The 26233-nt window shown below is 36.2% G+C and overlaps 2 protein-coding genes across 5 annotated transcripts; both read left to right on the top strand.

Moving 5' to 3' along the window:
- The first annotated feature begins 3840 nt into the window (after positions 1 to 3840).
- LOC107654153 (ubiquitin-like modifier activating enzyme 2) lies at positions 3841 to 15051 on the top strand. Its single transcript, XM_016441100.1, has 17 exons — positions 3841 to 4075; positions 5498 to 5581; positions 5657 to 5727; positions 5884 to 5948; positions 6030 to 6130; positions 6237 to 6358; positions 7281 to 7348; positions 7541 to 7662; positions 7755 to 7854; positions 8034 to 8185; positions 8961 to 9054; positions 11346 to 11458; positions 13419 to 13574; positions 13684 to 13780; positions 13875 to 13980; positions 14060 to 14199; positions 14366 to 15051. Exons 1-17 carry the CDS (start codon positions 3872 to 3874, stop codon positions 14554 to 14556), a joined length of 1986 nt encoding a protein of 661 aa, XP_016296586.1. The 5' UTR covers positions 3841 to 3871; the 3' UTR covers positions 14557 to 15051.
- Positions 15052 to 16369: 1318 nt separating this feature from the next.
- LOC107654151 (carbonic anhydrase 5B, mitochondrial-like) lies at positions 16370 to 24370 on the top strand. 4 transcript variants are annotated; one of them, XM_016441097.1, is made up of 8 exons: positions 16370 to 16498; positions 16660 to 16826; positions 19510 to 19707; positions 20054 to 20172; positions 20876 to 20971; positions 21078 to 21140; positions 21310 to 21468; positions 23263 to 24370. In XM_016441097.1, exons 2-8 carry the CDS (start codon positions 16685 to 16687, stop codon positions 23413 to 23415), a joined length of 930 nt encoding a protein of 309 aa, XP_016296583.1. In that variant the 5' UTR covers positions 16370 to 16498; positions 16660 to 16684; the 3' UTR covers positions 23416 to 24370. The 4 variants fall into 4 exon arrangements, with proteins under 4 accessions (XP_016296583.1, XP_016296582.1, XP_016296585.1 ...); XM_016441096.1 differs by having other exon boundaries at positions 16370 to 16826; XM_016441099.1 differs by lacking the exon at positions 16660 to 16826 and having other exon boundaries at positions 16371 to 16498.
- The last annotated feature ends 1863 nt before the right edge of the window (positions 24371 to 26233 follow it).

Genomic DNA, 26233 nt, shown 5'->3' with positions numbered 1-26233 from the left:
TGTCTGAGACAAAACTGAGTCTGCACCACATTTTTAAATGCTTTCAGACGTGATGCTAGATAGGAACTCAGATCTGTGGTTTGATAAGAAAGTGTATTGCAGTCCCCCTCCTCTTCTTCAAAGCCCACACGGAGAATCATATTTGCTATACTGGGTTGCTTTTTGCAAGCAGAGATCGTGAGAAGATAAAATACAGGAGTCAGAAGTTTACAGCACATCATCAGACAGTGCAGGGTTTTTTTTTTTTTGCTGATGCTCATTACAAGAAATTAAAAAAAGATTTTTAAACTTGTGTAACACTTGTGTAAAATAACATCTGAATTACTCTTGTATACCATCCTTTATGTCCAAATCACAGAAGGCTAATTCATCGATTCCATGTGGCAAATTCACTTTCCACAGTCAGCATGTACAAAGGAAAAAAAGTACATGACCACTGACGTGGGTTTTCAATATGCAGATATTAAACTACAATGGAAATGCTTTGTGATAACGTCATGCATAATTCATTAACAAAAAGAACACTTACTCTAACATATTTCATGATGTGAGGAAATCTTGATGCAAATATAATGATGTATTATATAAATATTGTACTAGTATATAATAGTATTATATATACTATTAAAATAGTATGTAATATTAAATATTTTACAACAAAAATATTAAAACTTACAATTATTATTATGCTATTCTAATAAGTTTAGATTTAGAAAAAAGTATACAAAATTTTCTATAGATTATTAATATGTTTTACTTACTTAGATGATTACTGTATATACTGATGTGTGTTATTATTTTTGATCAAGATCCCACACAAGTCTTATCTAATTTGTTTTCATATAGATAGTGCTGTTAACTGCTTAAAAAAATAATTATCATTATCAAACATCTGTCTGTCTGTCATTGACCTGTTGAATCTGTTATGATCTTATTTCTATAATACAATCTTTTCAGTGTTTGGCATTTCATGCAGTGTCCATGTGAGGTTTCAACTTTTTCAACATCTTCGTTCATCGTTCTACTATAGAAAGCATGTGAAGTTGTAAGATGAAGGTGATGCATCTCAGCAAACATCAGCTCACCCTGATAATGATCAAGATCTTCGCGTTCAGCACCTTTGGCCTGTGTTTTTTTTTGTACAATATGTACCCTCATTTTCATGTGCAGTAAATGGCACACATGCAAATACTCTATAGAATGTGTAAATGTGTATGTCTGTATCAGTCACATAATAATCTAGCTTACAAACTGTACATTTAATTGTTTTCAGCAATATTCATGATAAATTTGACAAAATACACCAGGAAAGATTTGATAATTTAACAGAATAACATTCAGGCATGCTAAAATATTATTACTAATCTAAAGTACAGTGAATGAACGACCAGACTGATTCAGCAGAACATCAAAACCTCGGAGGAAACCACCAGTAGTGTGTCATTTTTATATCTTTAGTAACTGACATTAGAGACGTTAACTTGCTTTGTAAGTGTAAAGTGTGACTCATTTTGATGTGAGGTACATAGTGTTATATATAATATGATCAAACCCTTATTAGTCACACAGAGTACTGTGAGAACTGAATCACTCTATTGGCCTTTCAGGTTTTCAGCTTGAAGTGATTTAAACGTTTCTTTATATAATTGCAGTACAAAGGCATCACCACTTAATCTACATTTATTTTGACTGTTTTGAATTAAATTCCCCTTAAAGAATTGGTTTAAAATGTGTTTTTGCCCTAAGAGCAGAATGGGCAATTCAGTTCACTGGAAAAGACACATAGATCAAGACCATCCTTATTCGGAGAAAAACACTCCTCTGAAACTGCCACCTACACTTCACAACTCTTCTGCCGGGGCTATATTTAGTGCACAGCAATTTTGGTCTTAAAGTTTGCACTTCCTTTATTCACTATACAGAGTGCAATTCAGTATACAGAGTGAAAATGTAATTTATTACACAGCATTTTTGGATGTAGGCTATATATGAATGTATGTATATGCATGTGTGTGTGTGTGTGTGAATACTTGTATAGCTACAATATATATCTATATACTGTATACACACACACATACACACATAAATGTACAAATATTCATTCATTGCTTCATTAATATAGGTTATTAATTTTCATTCTATTTATATTGTATAATTTCATCTAAATAAACAAACAAATAAATAAATTAATTGATTAATCCATTACAAATAAAGCAATATCGAAAATACAGATTTTTTTCTTTTTTCAAAAGTAAAGCTTTCATTTTAATTACTGAATTTATTTAATTCGTTTTTTTTAATTACTGAAAAAATACTGTTGGAGGAAGGCAAACTCTCTTTGTGCTGGATGAATCAGGCCCCATTATCACCTACCTCAATTATAATAACCTGCAATGAAAATGAGAGTCGTGGGCTGTATATACACGTTTTGCATTAAGCTTTTTAAGGGTGTAGTGTTTTTGTAAATTGCTAAATCATTTAATCAACATTTAATTATTATATTATTTGTTTATTTTTATTCGATTTCCGTCTGTTGCTATTTAATGTAGAGTATTTTCATGTAATACATGACTTCAGCCACCGAAAGTAATGCAATATTAAAAATACAACATGTTATATAGCCTATTTTTAATATTGCATTACTTTCGGTGGCTGAAGTCATGTATTTATTATTTAAATACATGAAAATACTCTATATTAAATAACAACAGACTGAACTCGAATAAAAATAAACAAATAATAACTATATATAGTTTGTTTTTTGCAAAAGTAATAGCCTATTAAGTGGTAACTAAAGACGGTAACCCTTTACAAAAAGGTTTTATTTGTTAACATTAGCTATTGGTTAACATGAACTAACAATGAACAATACTTTTAAAGCATTTATTATTATTAGTCACTGTAAATTCCAACATTTAGTAAATTACATTTTTTTTTTATAAAAATTGTTATATATGTCAACATTAATTTGTTAACATTAATTCACTAACACGAATAAACAATGAACAATATTATTTTTACTAACTAACATTGACAATGATAAATAATTGCTTTAAAAATATATAGGCCATATATAATTGTAGATCATGTTAGCTAATGCATTTACAAATGTGGTAACACTTTAGAATAGGGAACACTTGTTCACTATTAACTACGACTTTTCCTTCGATAAATTCCTAATTTGCTACTTATTAATAGTTAGTAAGGTTTAGGTATTGGGTAGGATTAAGGATGTAGAATAAGGTCATGTAGAATAAGGCATTAATATGTGCTTAATTAGTACTAATAAATGGCTAATATTCTAGTAATATGCATGTAATATGCAACTAATACTAGAGATTGTATTTGGGTATTTGTATATAACTTTTATAATATCACATAAATTATTAGTAACAGACAATGGCAGCAACCATATGGTGTAATATATGGGAATGAATTGGGGGTGGGAGCAAATAAGTTCTACTTCTTTCCACTCCCTTTCGAGCAAGTAATATATGTGTAAATATGTGTATGGATATGCGTAACATAATTGTATATGTATGGATACATATATATGTGAGATAAACTGTTCTATTTTTCTATGTATGTGTATTGATATATATATATATATATTTTTTATTTTTTTTTGATTTTTTTTTTTGCTCGAAATAAACTTAAACTTAACTTAACTTAACTTAACTTAACTTAACTTAACCCTAAAACAAAGTGTTACTACAAATGTTAACAAATTGGACCACATTGCAAAGAGTTACCCTGATTTAATTATGTAAATATTTGTGTCTCCTTTCTCTTTATTCTCTAACTCCGCACCAACAGAGGTCGCCAGTTAAACCAGCCGCGCTTTCTTTCACAGCGCGCTCATTCTCTGCGCATGCGCACCTTCCCGCAGGCTCAAACCGCTGCTTGTCCGCGCCGCCGAAACGCCGAGCCGACAATGACACAACTGGTGGGACCTCTCCGCAAAGAGCTCGCCGACTCCCTGTTCTCCTGCCGGGTGCTGGTGGTCGGCGCGGGAGGCATCGGCTGCGAGCTGCTGAAAAACCTGGTGCTCACCGGCTTTAAGAATATAGAAGTGGTAAGTTGGAGGAAGGCGGACTCTCTTTGTGCTGCATCAATCAGGCCTCATTATCACAGATCTTCACTTATAACATTCTGAAATGAAAATGAGAGTCATGACTTGTATGCATTACTCGTTACAGTAAGATTGTAAAGAACCGCAATGCTTGTCGTCCCATCGTAAACATAAACCAGCCCTTTTCTTTCGCGCCATGTTCTGTGCGATACAATGTCCCTTGAAAACATTGACCAATGTGGCCACACTTAACCTCAAATTACCGTAGTTATTGTTCCCCGAAATAAGTGCGTGTTCGAAAAGATTATTTTAAAATGAAAAAAATGATTGAATATTCTAAACCTGATATCAGACAGATTATATTTAGTTTTTTTTTTATAAACAGCATCTTGCCGTCGTCTGTAAATGTGACCGTTTCTACTATGCTAAAGTAACAGGATTGATATTATTATAGTTTTAGCCATTATTAGTCTTGCACACAAGGTTATGAAACTACAAGCTGTTTATTAGCAGGACAATTTAATGCAGGTATTTCTACATATAGCTTATACAGTTTTCAGTAAACAGTTGTTTAGTGTACGAAATCTTGGTAACAGGGTTGAGGTAAGATTGTAATCAGACAAATATAAGAAGCATAAAGTGATAAAATCACTCACTTAATTGATATTTAAGCATGTATGGCCTGCAAAGATGATGTTGATGATATCAGTGTTTTTAATTTATGCAATTAAGTGTTACAATGGCACACAACTGACTTTTTAGGGTGTTCTATAATGGCTTTAAAATGCATGGCTAAAATAAATATCACCTAAGTAATAATAGAACTGAAAACAATATTAAACAATACAGAATTTGGGAAATGCAAAATTGGCAATTGATTTTTAGTTACTGAATAATGAATTTTGCTAAATAAACATTATTTAATTACAACATTTTATGTCATCTTAGTAGTAGAGACTTAGGGAACATTTAAAATGCATTGTGATAGCATGGTTTTGCACCTTCTTTAAAGGGGTCCTATTATGCTTTTTCACTTTTTCAACTTTAGTTAGTCTGTAATGTTGCTGTTTGAGCATAAAAAAGATCTGCAAAATTACAAAGCTCAAAGCCCATTTCAAAAGGAGATATTTTATGTAACAGAAATTCCTTTTCAAAAACTACAACGAACGACTCGTTTGGACTACAACGCGTTCATGCCAGACTGGGGAGAGAGGTGTTGTAATAATGTAAAATATGTGAAAAATAATGTGTTTTTCGAACAACCTAGTATGAGAGCCTGTTCTAGTACACCCCCAAAACAAAATCAAGACTTTATAACAGAGCATAATAGGACCCCTTTAATGATTCCAATAGTGTAGTGTTGTTGTTTTTTTTGTTGTTTTTTTCCACAAAAAGTTTTGTTTTTTTAACTATCCTCATTTGCAGATTGACCTGGACACCATTGATGTCAGCAACCTTAACAGACAGTTCCTGTTTCAGAAGAAACATGTTGGAAAGTCTAAAGCTCAGGTAAATGGTATAACTGACTTCAACACATATGATTTTGAAATCTGCATCAGACATTGACTTATTAGCGTGTTTCAGGTTGCCAAGGAGAGCGTGCTACGGTTTTGCCCATCTGCGAACATCACTGCCTACCATGACAGCATCATGAAGTGAGTCCAGTTGCATTATTACCAAGATGAAGACTTAGCGTATGAACATTTGATTTGAGTGCATTTCAAAAGTTAATTTGTCTATGGATACTATATAAAGCACTAATTCTAAGGTCAAGAAGTTTGATGTTAACATTTTTTTTTTGTGCTTTGCAGCCCAGATTACAACATGGAATTCTTTCGAAATTTCCAGCTTGTCATGAATGCTTTGGACAACAGAGGTATGAATTATTCAGCAGACTTTGGCAAAAGTTAAAGAACGCTACGCTACGTTAAATGCGTCTTTTCTGTTGTCCTTGCAGCGGCCAGGAATCATGTTAACAGGATGTGTTTGGCAGCTGACATTCCCCTCATTGAGAGCGGCACAGCTGGCTATCTGGGACAAGTCACAGTTATCAAGAAGGCAAGGCTCTTCTATTAAATCAACAACTTTTGATTGGCACATGTTGCTGTATTCATCTCAATGTTACGCTGTTGGCATTCACATTTTGTACATTTCCAAATTCCAGGGTCAGACGGAGTGCTACGAGTGCCAGCCTAAACCTACCCAGAAAACCTTCCCAGGTTGCACCATTCGCAACACGCCCTCAGAACCCATTCACTGCATCGTGTGGGCCAAATATCTCTTCAAGTAAGTTCTCTATGTAATTAAACTTGGCTTGGTTCTGAAATTTTAATTTATATTGTTTTCCATGTTCAAGGATGTCGTATTGTTTACAATTTTAATGCACTTTGCACAAACAATACTGTATGTAAGGGAAAATCCACTGCTGTGAATTAATGACAAAGAGAGGTTGTGCGTGTATGAATTACCCGTGTCTGTGCAGCATCTCTGTAATAATAGTGAAGCTGCAAGTTTAATTACTTCGGAAACATTAACACGTTGTTGTAACCTTTTAGTGTACTATTGCTATTTTATTAATAAATATTGTGTTGGTAGCATTGACAAGTTTCTGTGCTCCTGAATGTTTGTGTGCACAGAGCAATCTCAGTGATGTTCGTGTGCTTCAATGTAGCTCATTAGTATTGAACAGTGATTAAACTGACTGGACTTTCCCTCAAAAAGGTGGTCGACCCTTTACCACCACGGTGGTAGAAAACTGCCACCATCGCAGCACTAGTTAATTTTGAAATCGATTTTACTTTTTCCCAAATTCAGTTTTTATTTTTTTCCCTAAATTTTGTGTTTTCTGTTTTAATTTTTCAGAATTCTGTTTATGGCTGTAATTAAGTTTTAGTAATCTATTCTAATTTTTATTGTGGTGGGTTGCAGTAAAGACCTTTGAGTTTCTGTATGTGTTGATGGTTTTTTCAAGTTAAATGGTCATGAATACTATTAGCTTGATTTTGAGAGCTAATCTAATTATTGTCCTCTGTCAAAATATGTCATTTTGAATAATTTTATCTGCTGTATTTTTGTTTATTTGGTTTTATTGTGTTTGTAAATCTTGTCTTATTCCAATTCAGCTTTTGCCATGAAGATAGACTTAGATGCTGACGTGGCAATAAAAATGAACAACTAACTAACATGTCATTTTGAATGGCCTCCACAGTCAGCTTTTTGGTGAGGAGGATGCAGACCGGGAGGTGTCACCTGACACAGCTGACCCTGAGGCTGCTTGTGAGTAATCACACGGCTACAACTTATTTACTACCTTGACTACTTCAGTGGTGGACATTCTTTTTTGCGTGTGGTTAAATATGTTTGAATGAAATATAAATGTATGATTTGGTGTTCTGTGAAATATGTAATGCAAGTTTGAATTGGGACTTTTTGATGATGTGAGGTTTCTGGGATGTTTATTGACTACAGGGAACCCTGCAGATGCGGCAGCCCGAGCTACCGCCTCCGATCAGGATGGAGACATCAAGCGAGTGTCTACTAAAGAGTGGGCTCGGTCCACAGGCTACGATCCTGTTAAACTTTTCAACAAGGTGCAAGTTCTGTTGCAAACTTGTCGTTAATTCATTACCCAGTCTGTTTTTTTTTAGAAATAGTCTAAAGGTGATCTTGTGCTTCCTTTCAGCTTTTTAAAGATGACATCATGTATCTGTTGACCATGGATAAGTTGTGGAAAAAGAGAAAAGCCCCATTACCTCTAGACTGGACTGAAATCCAGCAGATTGGTGTGTATTTGTTCTAGAATTATCTAGTTATATAAACAAATATAAGTAAATCTGTTTAGAAGACATGCTAATGAGGCTGTGTGTGTGTGTGTGTGTGCGCGCGCGTGTGTGCGTTCGCGTGTGCGTGTGTGTGTGCGTGTGTGTGTGCGTATGTGTGCGCGTGTGCGCGCGCGTGAAAGAATCTTCTCAGGAAGAGTCCTGTGGCATGGGTCTGAAGGACCAGCAGGTGTTGGGTGTTCAGGGTTACACTCAGCTCTTCCGCCGCAGTGTAGAAACACTCCGATCTCAGCTGATAGAGAAGGGTGAGGGTGCAGAGCTAGTCTGGGACAAGGTGAGAACTCAAAAGACAAGCTCGGATATACATAGTTTATACAGTGGTGGCCAAAATTGTTAGAACACTTGGCATATTTAAGAGGTTTCAGTTGTTTTTGTTGAATTGGCCATTACAATACCCATAAAACGAACTATTGCCGGAACTACCTGCGACGGAAGGAATCTGCTGGAACCTTGAAAATGATGGACTGGCCCCCTCAATATCTGGACCTCAACCCCATCGTGCAAATTTGGGGCAAGCTGGAAAATAAACTGGACAGATCTTTTGTACATTCAAAGGATTCATGCAGAAGGCATGGGATAACATTAGTGTTGAAGTTCTCAGGAAATATATTGACACTATGCCAGAGAAATGTGCTGCTGTAATTGCTGCAAAAGGTGGACATACCAAATATTAAAGTTAAAAGTGGACACAAACAGTACGACTCACTTCATCTGATATTTGTTGTGCTCAGAGCAACCATCTGCATGTTTCATGAACATTATGAAATGAAATCAGGTCAATATTTTCAGATCTGTCGGGTGTTCTAACATTTTTGGCCACCACGGTACATTCATTTTGTCTCATACTAAATGTAGTTAATTCATAATAATTATTTTTAATTGATACTTATTTAGCAAGGACATATTGATAAAGTGGCAAAGACATTTCTAATGTTACAAATTTATATTTAAAATATTTGCAGTTCTTTTGAAATTTCTATTCATGAAAGAATCGAAAAGAAATAGTGATGTTCAGTGTGAACTCACTTTATTTGTGCTGCTGTTTTCAGGATGATCCTTCAGCCATGGACTTCGTATCAGCAGCCGCAAACTTGCGCATGAATGTCTTCAGCATGAACATGAAAAGCCGCTTTGATGTCAAATGTAAGTGTTTGGATGGCTGTATTGCCACTGTATTGCCTTGACTTCAATTATTCAAAATTATCTTTTTAATGGGTGTTTGTTTAACAGTATTATCTAATATTATATTAACTGTATTTTCTGCCTTTAAAATGTTTTTTTATTTGTCCCATTTTTGGCTTAACTATTTTTAATGCTTTATTTACCAAGAACTCCACTTCAAATTGTCAATGTGTTATATATAGCCTTGGCTTTAAAACAAATAAACAACATACAGTACTTCATAATCAGTTGTTTCAATAAAAGTTGGTTCTGAATTGAATGGCTTTAAATAGGGCTGGGCGATATAGTTAAAAAATGTATCAAAGCTATAATGTTTCATATTGTTCGGTATCGAATCGATAATTATTGACATTTTTTATAACCTTTTTTAAAACAGAGCAATAGGAAAAAGTTTAAATTTAACCACTGTATTTTGAAATTAACCCAATTTATTGAGAAAAACAACAAATATTTTTTTGTTTTAACAGTCAAACACAAAATAAAAATGTAATATCTCATTTCTAATGTTTTTTTATGCAGATTAAATAGGTCTTAAGGAAACTTTTGGCTTGTTTCCCGAGGGCGCAATGAGCAAGATAATGCAACGCAGTTATTAAAAATAACTGCAAGGAGATAACTGTCTATAAAAAAAACATGCATTACGTCTAAATTAACTCCTATAAATCAAACATATTTTGAACAAAGAGCCGAATCTCCCATCACACAGATTGCCTTTAGATGTTCAGTGTGAACTCACTTTATTTGTGCTGCTGTTTTCAGGATGATCCTTCAGCCATGGACTTCGTATCAGCAGCCGCAAACTTGCGCATGAATGTCTTCAGCATGAACATGAAAAGCCGCTTTGATGTCAAATGTAAGTGTTTGGATGGCTGTATTGCCACTGTATTGCCTTGACTTCAATTATTCAAAATTATCTTTTTAATGGGTGTTTGTTTAACAGTATTATCTAATATTATATTAACTGTATTTTCTGCCTTTAAAATGTTTTTTTATTTGTCCCATTTTTGGCTTAACTATTTTTAATGCTTTATTTACCAAGAACTCCACTTCAAATTGTCAATGTGTTATATATAGCCTTGGCTTTAAAACAAATAAACAACATACAGTACTTCATAATCAGTTGTTTCAATAAAAGTTGGTTCTGAATTGAATGGCTTTAAATAGGGCTGGGCGATATAGTTAAAAAATGTATCAAAGCTATAATGTTTCATATTGTTCGGTATCGAATCGATAATTATTGACATTTTTTATAACCTTTTTTAAAACAGAGCAATAGGAAAAAGTTTAAATTTAACCACTGTATTTTGAAATTAACCCAATTTATTGAGAAAAACAACAAATATTTTTTTGTTTTAACAGTCAAACACAAAATAAAAATGTAATATCTCATTTCTAATGTTTTTTTATGCAGATTAAATAGGTCTTAAGGAAACTTTTGGCTTGTTTCCCGAGGGCGCAATGAGCAAGATAATGCAACGCAGTTATTAAAAATAACTGCAAGGAGATAACTGTCTATAAAAAAAACATGCATTACGTCTAAATTAACTCCTATAAATCAAACATATTTTGAACAAAGAGCCGAATCTCCCATCACACAGATTGCCTTTAAAAACATATGAGACGCAGTGAAAAGGAATTAACCTCCACAAATTCATGATGTGTTTTCTAAAAGTTTAAACGATTTTAACTTTGCATGGCTTTCTATACTTCTCTTGTGTGAGACGCGAGTGCAGCAGTCGTATTTGTCAGTGTAAAAAATGCGCTGAATATGCATTCTGTGTGAATGGCTTGGTTTTGGTTTTAACCTAATCAAGATCTTCTAAGCATTGAGCTTCTATATTTCTCTAATATTTTGAATGAATAACGCAGCAGCGGCGCGTCTCGTGGGCTAGACTAACAAAACATTCAAATGCAACAACGTCACTTACATCATCACCGCATCTTGCGCTTCACTGACGCTCTCTGACGCACACCTAACATTTGATTGTACTATTTTTGCATTCAAATGCAAAAGTTTATTTTAAATTCGACTAATATTCTTTTTTTTAATTCACAATCTCCTCGTCACAGGCAGGCACAGCACTCATGTTCGTGTTTGTGTGTGCTGTCTGCTTCACTCATAGCACGTGCCTATATCGTGCGCTATATCGAATATTTTTTCTATCGTTATCGAAGAGGGTGTACCATCGATAAATATCGATACCGTTTTATCGCCCAGGCCTAGCTTTAAACTATGTTGCCTTCTCATCTAGCCATGGCAGGGAACATCATTCCAGCAATAGCCACCACTAATGCAGTCATCGCTGGTCTCATTGTTCTGGAGGCGCTGAAGATTCTCAACTCAGACTTCGACCAGTGTCGCACGGTAAGCTTGCAGTGTTACTCCTTTGACACTTTGAAACCCGAATTGCATCATGTCCTGTCGAATCTAACACATCTTTGCATTTGTTTTTCTCACTTGGTTTAAGGTAATTACATCTCAGCAGTAATCTCAGTTGTAAAGACCTTTTTTGACCTTATTCTGTTTTTGAAAGTCTTGTCAAGTGGTATAGGTGGGAGTTATAGGGCTTGTCCAGAAACTCACACTTGTGGTCTTTGCACTTTCTTACTACTTGTATGACATATTTCTTGTATTTGGCCCAAGTGTTCAAGTGAGCATGAAGACCACAAGTGTGTGTAGAAATTCTCATTACTGGATGGGACATAACTATAGTGTTATAAAAATGCAACCAATAAAATTTTCATCACTTTGTTTTGCTACCAAATTAAATGTAATCTAATTATTATTAATATTTGATGTACATTTGAAAAGGTTTGGCAACATCTCGCAAGATCTCGGCAAAAAATCTTACGATTTATTTCCAGAATATGATGCATGATGGGATATGCCTAGCCTTGAATACCTCTTCGGAGCGGTATTTGGGATAGTGGATTTAGTATGCGTTAAGGGCACTGCGTTTTAAAGACCTGGGTACAGTACCCGCCGGGTTTCCATTAAAGATTTGAGCAAAACTTTTGTGATATTTTATAAATCCAGATAAAAAACCTATTGCGAATTGACAGCATTTCCATTAACTGATGTTATGCGACTAAAACTTCATTTTTTTCCTCTTGCGATAAGTCGGCGACGGATGTTGGTAGGTTGATGTATATTGCAGCCACCGCACTAGCCATTAATTTTAATCGAAGGAGACATCGGCATTAGGGATGTAACGATTAACCACGAGCCGGTTGAAAATCGATTCAAATACGTGACGATTCAAATCAGTTGAGATGCTAAACAAATCGCGATTTATTTAGAGGTAGGAGTTTTATATGAAAGTATGTCTGAGGGGAACTTGATGTCTTTAGAAAAGTTTAGATGGTATTTTTTTCTTTTTATCTTGCCTCTGTAATATATGAAGATATTTATTTTATTTGTGTTACTTATTTATTTGATTTGGGGCTTGTTTTAAAATTTCAATTTAGGTTTGTTACATTTACATTATATTTAAATTTAGTCATTTAGCAGACACGTGTGTCCAAAACGACTTACAAATGAGGACAATAGAAGCAATCAAAACCAACAAAAGAGCAATAATATGCAAGTGCTATATTAGTATATTATTATAGTGTTATATTTCAATTTCACAAAGAAACGTGCAGCATTTTGTCCAAGCAAAAATTAAAGGACACATTTAATTTATAATTTGTCTTGAATCTCATTTTGTTCAAAAAAATCGTGAATCGAATAGTGAAATCAAAATCGTGAATCGAATCGTGAGTTGAGTGAATTGTTACATCCCTAATAGGCATGTATCTTCAGTAAAGCAGCGCAGAGTCGCTTCTTGGATGCCTCTGAAATGTGCCGCAGCCCTGCTGATAAAAACACAATCATTGACTAGAGTGGCCACGATCAGTGCCAGTGGCCATCTTGGAGCCATAATGCAGTGTAAATAAGGTGTTATCCTAGCATTAATGGCAAGGAAAGAAAGGTGTTTTTTGAGGTAATGGTACATTAAAGAGTGATAATGTGACTTATGCACGCCAGGTGAACTGTTAATGTGAAAAAACTGTTTCCATTGCAGTTTTGTGATATATTCCTTTTCCGAATTACCTGAAAAACCATCTCATGTAAGCGTAAAAACTTAATTGCAATTATATGGGAGTTTTTGCGAAAGTGGTGTGTTCCTATTAGGCTTTTTTTAAATTCACAACTTCAATTTGCGCAATTTGAAGGGTAATGGAAATGTGGCTACTCTTGCACACTCACTTCCTATTACTTCCTTATGCCTATGGCCCATAGCCTTACTCCTATGTTGTTGTTGTGTGTTTTTTTTTTAAAGATCTTCCTGAATAAGCAGCCGAACCCCAGGAAAAAGCTTCTTGTACCGTGTGCGCTGGACCGGCCCAATTCCAACTGTTACGTGTGTGCCAGCAAACCTGAGGTCACAGTCAAACTTAATGTGCACAAGACCATTGTGCAAGCTCTTCAGGACAAGGTACCAGTAATTTATTTCAATCCAAAAGCCTTGATGTTTGTGTGATCTCCAAGAGATTCAAGTCTGGATTTAAATGTTAGAGTGTTTATTTATGGTGTTGCTTTTTCAGATACTGAAGGAAAAGTTTGGCATGGTGGCACCAGATGTGCAAATTGAGGATGGCAAAGGAACGATCCTCATCTCTTCAGAGGAAGGAGAGACTGAAGGTGTGAATTAAGTCAGCCTCTAGAGGGCATCTTTCTCTACTATAACATACTCTGAGCTTTGTTTTAATGTGTTGGTCTCTCTGTTTCTCTGCAGCAAACAATAACAAGTTTTTGTCCGGCTTTGGGATTCGGAATGGGAGCCGTCTTCAAGCAGATGATTTCCTTCAGGATTACACTCTTCTAGTCAATGTCATTCACAGGTCAGTGTGGCTTCATTTAGCTAAGAGGATGATACTTTGGGTTTCTTGAATATTAAAATGTATCTTGCATTTATTGCAGCGAGGAATTGGAAAAGGATGTCGAGTTTGAAGTAGTGGGTGATGCCCCGGATAAGGCGCCTGCACCAAGTGCCCCGGAAGAAGGGAAAAACATTGCCAACGGTAACAAAGATTCTGCCCAGCCGTCTACCTCATCTAAAGGTAAGAACAACATGGATTGCCTGCAAAACATCAGTCTTTAAAAGAAATAATTCACCTTAAAATTGGAAACAAGCAGCTTGGACATTCTGCTAAACATCTCATTTTGTACTTTACGGGTGAGAAAGTTTCGTTGCATTTGAGTAATGTACTTTTCTCATGTTTACAGCAGCTGCAGAGGATGATGATGTCCTTATCATAGACTCAGACGAAGAACCGTCCTCGAGCACCATGGAAGCTTCCCCAGAGTCTAGTAACCGCAAGAGGAAGCATCATGATGCTGATGATGCTGCGTCTAAGCGTAAACGCCTCGACCAGCAGCCGTCCGATGATGATGAAGACATCATCGCTCTAGACTAGCATCATTCACAAGATTTCACCTGCCCACAATAGAGGATTTTCCTCCAGTTGAATTTTTGTACGGTTTCTCTTACCAAACATGTAAATATATCTGTACAATATGGTTCAAGCTCAATGGATGTCGTCTTTTCCTTCTCTCCTTTGTTATTTGGGAACAGAAAACGGCTGAGTTATGAGCTACACTCGGTTAGGTTTTCCTCAAGATGGATAAAATGCTTTTCAACGTAGTATTTTTTACAATGTGTGTGTCCTCGTATTTTGCAGTGGTTTAGAAAGGCTGACAAAAGTGCTCACGGTATTTCGATGCATTTTTTTTTTCATCTTGAAAACCATATTCCATATTTATTACAGGTTGTTTTTGTTGACAACCTTAGTAATATTTCTGATCACCAAATCATTTTACAGTAACAGTGTATTACTGTATGATGGCTGGTATGTCTTCTGTTGCATTGCTTTAGAACCACAATGAAAAATATTGACTTCTTTTTTTTAAGAAAATACACTTAGACAACTATTTACATCTTTGTGTTTCATTCTTATAATTTTAGTCTTTACTTGGGTAGTATAAATGAGCCCATTCCTCATTTACTGACCAAACTGAGCAGCTAAATAAACTAGGGCATCGTCTCATTTAACCTTTATTTACCATGAAAGCATGGCCTTGAAAGGGTACAATGTCCTAATTGCACTTTGTTTACATTAGAATGTTTGACGTAAGAACATTCTGTTTTCACTTATTGCTCACGTAGATGTCAGAGTCCACCGTTCACGTGGTATTTGTCGTCAGTAGGGTTAATCGAAGATGCTACATGACACGTTAACCCTTCCCCTAGTTGGCACCTCAACTGAAATGCAAACGTTTTTGTATTGTGTCAAATTTTGCAGGAAATTGTCAACAGTTTATTTGGTCAAGATACTTTTTTCTGTGTGAATATGCAGAAAAATCTTTTACAGACAAGGAATTAATACCATCTCGTGTCCATTCAGAGCAATTTTCGTTTCGCAAACGATGAAAAACGCAGAAAATATAGGCCCTATGCTTCCCAGTGCTCACAATGACTAGCTGTCGAGTGGCTGTACACTAGTTATTGCGATGCATTATTATGGGATTGAATGAGTGCACTCCATAGTGTCCACCATGGTTTCAGACACTACCACAAATGTCTGTCCGTTTAAATTGTAAACTATGGGTCGTTTTTTTTTTCATGAATTGGTTCACGTAACCGGTTTTGTTCTGAACTCACTTTTCGCACAATTCAAACTCACTGACAAGTCTTTATTAAGACGTGTTAGTTTTCCAGTTTTTTTTTTTCTGTTTGTATTTATTTGTAATCATCCATCCCGGGTCAGTTTGTCAAAAACTTAATTTAGAGCCTACATTTAATTTGCATTTAGAATAAATTATATTAAAATAATTTACATCACTCCGTGGAAAACTAACACGTATTGACAGATCGGTTATGTGAACCGATTCATGGAAAAATATTACCTATATTTATATAAACGGTAATAATGGCGACAATTTTGGAAAATATATATATATTTATATGTGTGTATGTATATATATATATATATATATATAATATTTTCCACTAAATAATGGTCACCGTTATTATATTTACATATATAAATAGGTAATAATATTATAAATAAATTCCCTAAGTCTTGAATGTGACAACCATTTCCTCGTGTCCTGTCTCGTCCCTCCTATGCATATAATTAAGCCCTAACGCCCCTCAGTGGATGAAGCTGATTGGATTGAGTTTGGATACCCGACCCCCAGCTGGACGTAGTCCTCCATTTTATCCCCTTTTAGTGGGATATTTAAACCTGTTCGTCCATATGCGCGTCATTTCGTCCTACTGCCTTGACTACAATGAAAAGCTGTGAGTTTCATAAGACCCACACAATTGGAAACCTCTAGATCTCCGTTCGGAGTTTGGTGGGTGTTGTTAACTAGCCCTTTTTGCCTTAATCTGCCAATCAGTAGGGCGCGAGAGCAAGCTGGGTGTTGTTGGCACAAATTCGGCACGAGAGCGCACGCGAAAGGACAATATTTCACATGCCGTGGCGTCACGGCATGACTATATAATTAATTTGTAGGTTATTAAAGTAAACGGCCAACATCATGGTGACACTGACCGCGATCGTCGCGCCTCTCGGTCGGCAGATCCACAGGCATCTGGTGAAGCATGTCAGAAGCCAGCGCTGGATACCGTCTCGGACATGTAACTTGTCTGCATGCTCCAGCAAATTAGTTCTCAGTCGAGGTTAGTGCATTTTTTGGTTTGTGTCATGATAGAAATCCCACCACCTTGTTTTGGTGAGTGGTCTTTTTGCTAGACTATTTGTGCACTATTTACACCACTAGGGTTTATTACAGATGTTGTAATGTCCTTTATGACTGGGCTGATGATTATACGGTCACAGTGTGTATGTTTATTATCAACGAAATCGCCTTCCTGAATGACTTCCGGGTTTGCGTGAAATGGAATGTTTACATGAAACACGGCGGGAAATGATCACTGCATTGAATGTGTCAGGAAGCTGCAGTAGTTTATCGTGTTTTTGTTGGTAAATTAACCTTGAGCGTTATCATTAAGGATGTATGTACTAACCCCATCAGTTTACTTCGTGTTTTACATGTTTCACATGTCACTGTTTTTCCACAAGCCCCGCCCATGAGAGATATGGGCCATGTTTATTATGTCTGCAGAACATTCATTGAAAACGGCCTTGAAGATGCAATATAAGTCACACGAGACCGAGTATATTTCATTAAAGGACAAATAAAACCGTTTTTCCCCTCCATAAGAGCTCTTTAAAAAAAGAAACTGAATTTGATCAGTTTTTAGTAGTATGAGTGTGTCATTTGTTGATTTGCTCTTGATAGTTACTGATAATCAAACCAAGCAGATAAAGAAATTTAAACAGGGTACAAGATAGGGCCTAAAACTTTTAAAATGTAAAGTACTTTTCTTGCCTTTTCAATACATTTACTGTGTATTTAATGTTCAATGACAATCAAAAAAAAAAAAAAATGCAATTTTTGCAAGAACGAGTGGGTAACAAGGTTGCAAACTTAGGCTAAGCTAAGTTCTCACTCAGTGGGAGTAGTTATTTATAAACTTAGATTTCATAATTCGTAATAAGAGGTTTGCATGCAAGAATGATTAATTTCATATTCTTGTATATTAATATAACTGTTATTTATACTCATATCTTTACTGTGTGATTAGCAGTAGCTTATAGCTGTCATTTGTATTGTGTAGACATTATCTTATCAAAACCAGATTGGTTTATCAACAAATAAAGCCTTTTTTTTTCGATTTTTAATTGTTTAAACGTCACATTGAAAGCCACATAAAAGCAAAGGACAATTAAAGTTTACGAAGTAAAGGTTACATGCAACAAACCTATTTGTTAAAACGAGTAAACGTTAACAAAGGATAAAATAAAATATTTTCAGTGAATGTGGTCTGTCAGCTGTGGTTTTGGGATAGAAAATAACAGAGTAAACATCCCAAATCAAGTCTATTTCAAAAGTTGGACATTTAATCAAAGACTAAGCTTGAATGGGTATGTCTTTTGATATTTTATAAGAGAGTTATAGTTTGAACCCATGCTGTGTTTGCTTTCCATAAAATGGGTCAGCAGCACGGTTGTAATCCCTCTTTGCTAGACCACTTAAATGGCTGACAGGAATTATAGTAAAGGCCATTTTAATCTCATGAAAGGCAGTTGGTCACATTCTCTGGCTGTTTTAATTCAACTCCTTTTGTAGAATCTAGAGCATGTGACCACAATCTAAGCAGTTATTGTGTAAGACGAGCTTCTTGCTGTATAAAGGAGCTCTTACATGTTTGCACAAGGATCGCCTATAACATTCTCAAGGGAATGTCCATTCATAAAGGTGGCATAAAACTCTGCTGACTGTCTTCCTGTTGAGCTCTACAGTCAGTTTTTCCCTGACATTCCACATGTCAGGTTTTTTCTTTTCTTTTTTTGAATCATCGAGTCACAGAAGGAAGCATATTTTCTTCTCGACTTTCACTTCTCTAATACGCTCCAGAAGGACGGCTTGTCGGCTTTTTGTGCTGCTTTGGGTTTCTTTTTGCTGCTTTTTTCCTGTTTGGATTTTAAGCATTTAATTTCAGAACAGATGTGTAACTCAATGCATGAGGCTGCACTTTGTGCCATAAAATGTAGGTTTATGTGTTCTATCTATCTATCTATCTATCTATCTATCTATCGTGACCACAATCTAAGCAGTTATTGTGTAAGACGAGCTTCTTGCTGTATAAAGGAGCTCTTACATGTTTGCACAAGGATCGCCTATAACATTCTCAAGGGAATGTCCATTCATAAAGGTGGCATAAAACTCTGCTGACTGTCTTCCTGTTGAGCTCTACAGTCAGTTTTTCCCTGACATTCCACATGTCAGGTTTTTTCTTTTCTTTTTTTGAATCATCGAGTCACAGAAGGAAGCATATTTTCTTCTCGACTTTCACTTCTCTAATACGCTCCAGAAGGACGGCTTGTCGGCTTTTTGTGCTGCTTTGGGTTTCTTTTTGCTGCTTTTTTCCTGTTTGGATTTTAAGCATTTAATTTCAGAACAGATGTGTAACTCAATGCATGAGGCTGCACTTTGTGCCATAAAATGTAGGTTTATGTGTTCTATCTATCTATCTATCTATCTATCTATCTATCTGTATGTTTTGATAAGGTATGTTTTTATTTTGCTGTTTTTGTCTCATTGTTTGTAAAAACCAACAGTTTTTGAAATGTTGTATTTTTTTAGACTTTTTAAAAAGCTGGCATTCTGCCTACTTGGACAGCATTTTGGGGCATCATGCTTGCATTTACACATTTTTGATGGCTGAAATCCTGCCTAGATAAACACCGACCTAGTTTTATCTGTTTCCTTATCCTGACTGGCCATTTTCTTCCCAGTGCATCCGATGTGGCAGGAGCCGCTCGCCATTCCCGGTGGAGATCGCCAGTCGCCTATTGACATTGTGGTGCGTAAAAGCGTCTTTGATCCACAGCTCAGACCTCTGAAGGTACAATATGACCCAAGGACCTGCCAGCAGATCTGGAATAATGGCTACTCTTTTCTGGTTGAGTACGACGACACGACTGACAAATCCAGTAAGTTACCTTCATTGTCTTAATAGCAAAATGGTCCATAGTTGTGACCAAAAAATCTTCTGAAAGAAGAAGATCCCATATTAACTGATTCTGATTTTACAATAGTAATACTAGGAACTATATTACTTTGGTGGAGACTCTGCTTGCTGAGTATGGTACATTTTTTGTAAGGAAAAATAATATTTATGTTAGCTTTATCCAAGTAGGAATTTCCAAGGTGATACCAAGAACACAACAAAAACATTTTGTTTTTAATTGTATTCTTGTCTAATAACTCTGCCTGAAATGAAAAAATCAGCTGTTCTGTGGTGTGAGAAAACCCTAAACTCACATGAATCTCTTTTAGCTCTGAAAGGAGGCCCATTGGAGGATCAGTTCAGACTGTGTCAGTTTCATTTTCACTGGGGGGAGAACAACGCCTGGGGCTCTGAACACTCCATAGACCGCCGCCTTTACCCTGCTGAGGTATTTTTAGTACTTATGTAAAAATGAAGAACACAAAATCACTCCATTACTTACTTAGTCATCTTTTTGAGCCATCTGAATGTCGTTTTTACTATGAGGAAGTATTTCTCTCTTGCGATACAGACAGACCTTCTCTATAACAGAGGGCGGAGACTTTACCGTTAGGAACGACCTGCTATTTCTATTGTAAGATAGTCACCTCGATAAATATGTGGCACTAACCCAAGACAAGTACACTGTACTGCTTTAACTCCGAGCCAATTACATAAGGAGACATGTGTGAGCGACTTTACTATGCCAAAAAGCCAAGTTTGCCTTTGTTAGCGCTGGTGAGAATGTGACCTCCTTACTGCGCTCAACACTCCTTTAGCTCTACTGATTTGTCTCTGAGTGTGTGTGTGTTTAACAGCTCAAATTTCAGTCCTGTAAATGTATCCTGTATTGCGTAAAGTGGTTTCATTCCCGCCTCCTTGGTTAAATCGAATCGTTCCAGAATGAATGGAGTTCTGTCCATTTGTACGGGTGTTGGTTTAAACCATTGCGGTATGTCAAAAGCACAAAAACTAGCTATGTTCAACTGCAGGATTGTGTAACAGGACGAACAACTGTAGTAACCTGAACCAAATGAAAGGCATTATGGGAAATGTGCTCATTAGTATCATTCATATTGGCATGGGTGTGTATCTTTTCTGTGTCTTCACAGCTTCATCTTGTTCACTGGAACTCGGACAAGTACAGTTTGTTTGAGGAGGCTGTTATTGAGGAGAATGGACTAGCTGTTATTGCGGTCTTTCTGAAGGTACTGATGTGTGTAATTATCATCAAACTTCTTTTTCTTAGATCTTTAAGCTTAGAAGGCTTTTGTAATTGCAAAAAAAAGTACATTTGATTTGTGTTTTTCACAGATTGGAAAGAGACACGAGGGTTTGCAGAAATTGGTGGATGCCTTGCCTGCAGTCAGGCACAAGGTAAGGCATGATTAAACTTTGTTTTGTACACTCTGAGCTTCGGCTTTGTTGTGAGATTAAGAACCTCAGAGCGTGATGTTTTGGAAACAGTGGGATGAGGGATAAACTTGTTCATACATTTTGTTTTATACTTTCAAAGTATGTAATATCCTCATCCTTTTCCATCCAGGATAGCGTGGTAGAGTTCATCAAGTTCGACCCTGCGTGTCTCCTCCCGGAGAAAATCGATGATTATTGGACATATGCAGGTTCTCTGACCACTCCTCCTCTTACTGAGGCGGTGACATGGATTGTGATGAAACAGCACATTGAAATCAGTCATGATCAGGTAGGAGGCCGATGTGTTTGGGGAATGTGAAATGTGGAATTGTGGAAATTAAGGGGATATTTTTTCCCTGATAGCAAATTTAACAGTACAACTGGCCAACTGACCTTATTAGAATAGCTCAGCTTTTTCCATATTCCTATTTGTCAGCTTGTTTAAATGTTTCCTTCTGTATTTTTTTTTGTTTTCTTTCTTACGAAAGCCAACACAATTGCTGCAATTGCATTCTCTTGGTACATATCTTTTTCTCCCTTTGTTTGTCTGTTTGTATTGCTTTATTTGCTTAAAAAAAAAAAGAATAGCTCAGCTAGAAAAACATATGTTTTTGCAAATTAAAGTAATTGTGTAATATAAATTACACAATTATATGTTCACCCAAAAATGAAAATGAATTACCCTCATGTCGTTCCATAGACAGCAACGCAACTACCACATTCAAGGCCCAGAAAAGTAGTAAGAACGTCAGTACAATAGTCCATGTGACTTCAGTGGTTTAACCGTAATTTTATGAAGTTGTGAGAGAAAAATTTGTGTGCATAGAAAACAAAAATAACAACTTTATTCAATAATCTCTTCTCTTCCGAGTCTTGAAGCGTGTTCATGACAGTACCATGACGCATAAAGTCATTATTTTTGTTTTCTTTGCACACAAAAAGTATTCTCATACCTTCATAAAATTACATTTGAACCACAGATGTCACACTGACTATTTTAACGATGCCTTTACTACCTTTCTGGGCCGTGAACAGGGTAGTTGTGTTGCTGTCTATGGAGGGTCAGAGAGCTCTCGGATTTAATCAAAAATATCTTAATTTGTGTTCCGAAGATGAACGTAGGTCTTACGGTTTTGGAATGACATGAGGATGAGTAATTAATGAAAGAATTTTTATTTTTGGGTGAACTAACACTTTACGCATTTCCCATTAAGAATTATAAAACCGCTTTTTTGCTTGAATGGGTCCAATTGCTTTCTCACCACAAGCAAACCACTCCAGAGTTTTTCAGTTGGGCTGAGACCACCTTGTTCAGCCAGTCCTGGACAGATTATTTTGGTGTGGATCCAAGCGAGAATGTTGTGTTCATATGACTAAATGAATCGAACTAAAGGAGAAAACGCACGAGGTTCCAAAATGAATGCTCCAAACAAGCAAGGTGTGAAATTGCGGTAAAAATGATTTTTTTCTTAAAATCTTTTGTAAAAGAATCTCAAAACAATCCACGCTAAAATACTTTAACTATTGAGATCACACTGAAATGATCAAGGATGTGAATTAAGCCACTAATTCCTAACTGTGGTAGTCTTTAGGACATGCAGAGCTGTAGGTTATACGCAGCTAGGAACAGTGCAGAGTTTGCCGGATTATTGCATTTAAGACTTGTCATTAGTTTTCCTGGTGTTTAGGAATAATATATATTTTTCACACCATCAGAAAGCTGTGAAACTTCAGAACAAGTTTTTTGACCGCGTATTTACAATGCTAAGAGAATGCTAAGGAATTTGAGTTCTGAATGTATATATGACCCTTTTAAAAACAGCTGATGAATGCCATAAATTCATGCTTTGAGACACCCCTCACACTGGCTATTTTAACTCAGCTGGGAGTCTGTTTGTTATTCCAACATCATGTTCCACTGCTCCATGGAACGGAAAAGTTCATCTGGCTGACTGCTGACATCTGTTTTCTCCATCTTTTATATACAAGTTTCCTTTTATTCTTTGCTCTCATTCTAAATGCCTTTATTTGAATTTGTTCCCCATTTTTACATATTATCTTCCGTTCTTTTTTGTCTTCTCAGTTGGCAGTGTTTCGAAGCTTGCTGTTCACATCGGCAGAAGAGCAGGTGCAGAGAAGCATGGTCAACAACTTCCGTGTTCAGCAGGCTTTGAAGGGACGGACTGTCCGTTCTTCTTTCACCCCCTTCCTCCAAGATGCTCCCTCTATGAAGTAGCATCAAAACTCAGTGACCTAATTCACATCTTAACCTCCAAAACAAGCACCGACTCATCAGTCATTCTTTATTGTGGACTTCTGAGATCCATAATGTCTTAACTAGATTTTTTAAATTTTTTTATTCACCATTTCCAGCCAGGCATTTAGGTGTAGATTGGAGAGATTCCATTGAAAGGGATTAACAAAAATGTAGTTTAGTTATTGAAGGGCCTGCTTATTCCTCTGACAGAAGGTTCATGCAATTCATCGTCATTTCGCTGTATTTGTTCAAGTATTGAAAATAATACTAGAATTCAGAAAATTCTAATTTCAGTATGAAACACGCACATTTCCTTTTAATATAGTAGCAAAGGGTGTCCACTTTTGAGGACAAACAGCTCCCTCTTGTGGATAACTGACAGAATGCAAATGTGGGGGGGGGGGATGTTCAGTAGTTTTAGTTAAGTGGTAACTCGTTTGCTGCCAGGGAATTTCTTTTATGCGTGAAACTGCACAATGCCTTTCACTTTTGATTGGTTTTTAGATGTTAAATAATTTTAAGTATAAATAATCTTAAGTAATAAACATGTAGAGAGAAAATTTTAAATATTTTAAGATTACATTTAAATATTGCAGTTTAAATAAGACTAGAAATATAGTCTTTATGAAAGGTGCACTAGACATTTAGAGGTGTCAAAGGAAGAGGAGTAGATTAATGCACACAACTGTTTAGTGAAGATGCATTACTGTACGTGCTGTGTACCTCATAATTAATAGATTATCATCACTTGTGCCTTTTTCATTGTACTCTGTTATCTGATCAACTGCAGAAGTGGTTGGCCATAATTGCCTTTCGGCAAAACGTGTGCCTCCAAATAAAATCTCTTATAGTCATTGTTGTTCTCATTCATTAAGCTCATGATAGTAATTGTTCATCTGTTGATCGTTAAAGTGTATTTAGTGTCAGTGATTTTTTTTTTTAAATAACAGAGAAACTGTGTTTAGTCTTTATGTAAGAATGTCTTGTAAACTCTTTTTGGTAGCACCTGGATGTGTCTTTCCACTCTGTGGCATGAAATACCTTTGAGAGAGGGACCTCTTTATTTTCGAGCATGTGTGCTTTATTTAATTTCTCCACTAGAGGCACACATGAGACCAGGCACAATGTAGAAATGAGATCTACAGTAAGACCAAATTGATTGTTATAGGCTAGTTTAATCTTGGTCATTCCGTTTTCCTTTAAACATGCTGTAAATGGCAATAAGAATGAAACCGTTAAAATGAGACACTAAGATTGTTTGAAACGTCCAGGACCTGTAATATTATTTATCTGTAAATTAATTGTGCATTTACATCATGGGGAGTTTGAGGTTTTTGGATTGCTGATAATATTTAGAAGATGGTTGAGAAGTAACGTCAATATTCAGTTGTTTCAGGGAGTGCAGAAAGAGCAGAAGTTCAGCATGCAGCTTTATAATTGCCAAGAGGCGCTGGTCTCTTTGTGATAGCTGAATAACAATGTTCTTGTATAAACTGTCCCTAAAGTGGCCTCTCGGTTGAATGGGCCACCTGGTTTTCTCCCTGTTGGGTTCATGGTTGAAATTCAGAGTGATACTAACTAGACTGGAAAGCTGGATTTGCACTGTACAAACACCAGATTACATGGAGACTGGGATCCATTCCCTACACTTGCCCAAGTCTTTAGCTGTTCTCAGAGTAGTGAAAATTCTTTCACATCAGGAGGCCCTGGAACAATGTTTTCTCATTGAAGCAGAGTTTGAAGAGCATAAGACACCTTTTGTTGTTTGAATTTGAATTATGCAGTGGATGAATTATAGTTTGAGGTTTTGTGACATTCTGATTCTTTGCTGTAGTGGGTTGGCATGAGGGTCATTTGTCATTGGTATTTAAATGTTTTCCCCTCCACACACTTTTGGTAGGATTTGCCTCTGTTTAGTGTTTTTTAAGTAGCTTAAGGCCTTCCATTTTAAGGGAAATTAATAATCAGTTTAACACTAAAACTAGTTTTGTTTTAAAGACAGCCTCGTCCTTCACTTATCATCTCAAGTCATTTTCATAACTGTCACTTATGCTGCCTTTTATAAATTTTATGATGAAAAAATGTATGCAGAACTTTGTTACTATGGTTTCTTTGTTGGATTGCATGCAAACGCTGTATTTTATTCATTTGTTTTGTGGGATTTTTGTAGGAACCTGAAGTCTTTTTACATTTGGGCCATTTTTGGTTGATTTAGTTTTATTTTACTTTTGGGCGGACACAAGCATGTGCTCTAGGGATTTAGGCAGGAAGAAGGTGGTGCCGTAGGTTTATGGAGGCCCCATACCAGCAAGTGTTGCACCAGGTGCTGGTTAGGTCCGGACTAAGCAGCAAGTCATTTTCATAACTGTCACTTATGCTGCCTTTTATAAATTTTATGATGAAAAAATGTATGCAGAACTTTGTTACTATGGTTTCTTTGTTGGATTGCATGCAAACGCTGTATTTTATTCATTTGTTTTGTGGGATTTTTGTAGGAACCTGAAGTCTTTTTACATTTGGGCCATTTTTGGTTGATTTAGTTTTATTTTACTTTTGGGCGGACACAAGCATGTGCCCTAGGGATTTAGGCAGGAAGAAGGTGGTGCCGTAGGTTTATGGTGTTGCACCAGGTGCTGGTTAGGTCCGGACTAAGCAGAGGGGGAGCCTACAGACCCAGAGGTGAACATCAACAAATGCACAATGTACCTTCTCATTCATGCTGTCTGATGTACCCCCGGTTTCACAGACAAGGCTTAAAGGGATGGTTCACCCAAAAATGAAAATTCTGTCATCATTT

Source organism: Sinocyclocheilus anshuiensis, unplaced genomic scaffold (genome assembly GCF_001515605.1).
Source record: "Sinocyclocheilus anshuiensis isolate Anshui unplaced genomic scaffold, SAMN03320099.WGS_v1.1 scaffold115, whole genome shotgun sequence".
NCBI lineage: Eukaryota > Metazoa > Chordata > Actinopteri > Cypriniformes > Cyprinidae > Sinocyclocheilus > Sinocyclocheilus anshuiensis.
This window is presented reverse-complemented; position numbering and strand designations above follow the sequence as displayed.

Coding starts and splice junctions, on each gene's coding strand:
- LOC107654153 (XM_016441100.1), top strand. CDS start 3,872: ATGCGCACCTTCCCGCAGGCTCAAACCGCTGCTTGTCCGCGCCGCCGA. Junction 8,186..8,960: donor CAGAGCTAGTCTGGGACAAG/GTGAGAACTCAA, acceptor TGCTGTTTTCAG/GATGATCCTTCAGCCATGGA. Junction 9,055..11,345: donor AAGCCGCTTTGATGTCAAAT/GTAAGTGTTTGG, acceptor CTTCTCATCTAG/CCATGGCAGGGAACATCATT.
- LOC107654151 (XM_016441097.1), top strand. CDS start 16,685: ATGGTGACACTGACCGCGATCGTCGCGCCTCTCGGTCGGCAGATCCAC. Junction 19,708..20,053: donor CGACACGACTGACAAATCCA/GTAAGTTACCTT, acceptor AATCTCTTTTAG/CTCTGAAAGGAGGCCCATTG. Junction 21,469..23,262: donor TTGAAATCAGTCATGATCAG/GTAGGAGGCCGA, acceptor TTGTCTTCTCAG/TTGGCAGTGTTTCGAAGCTT.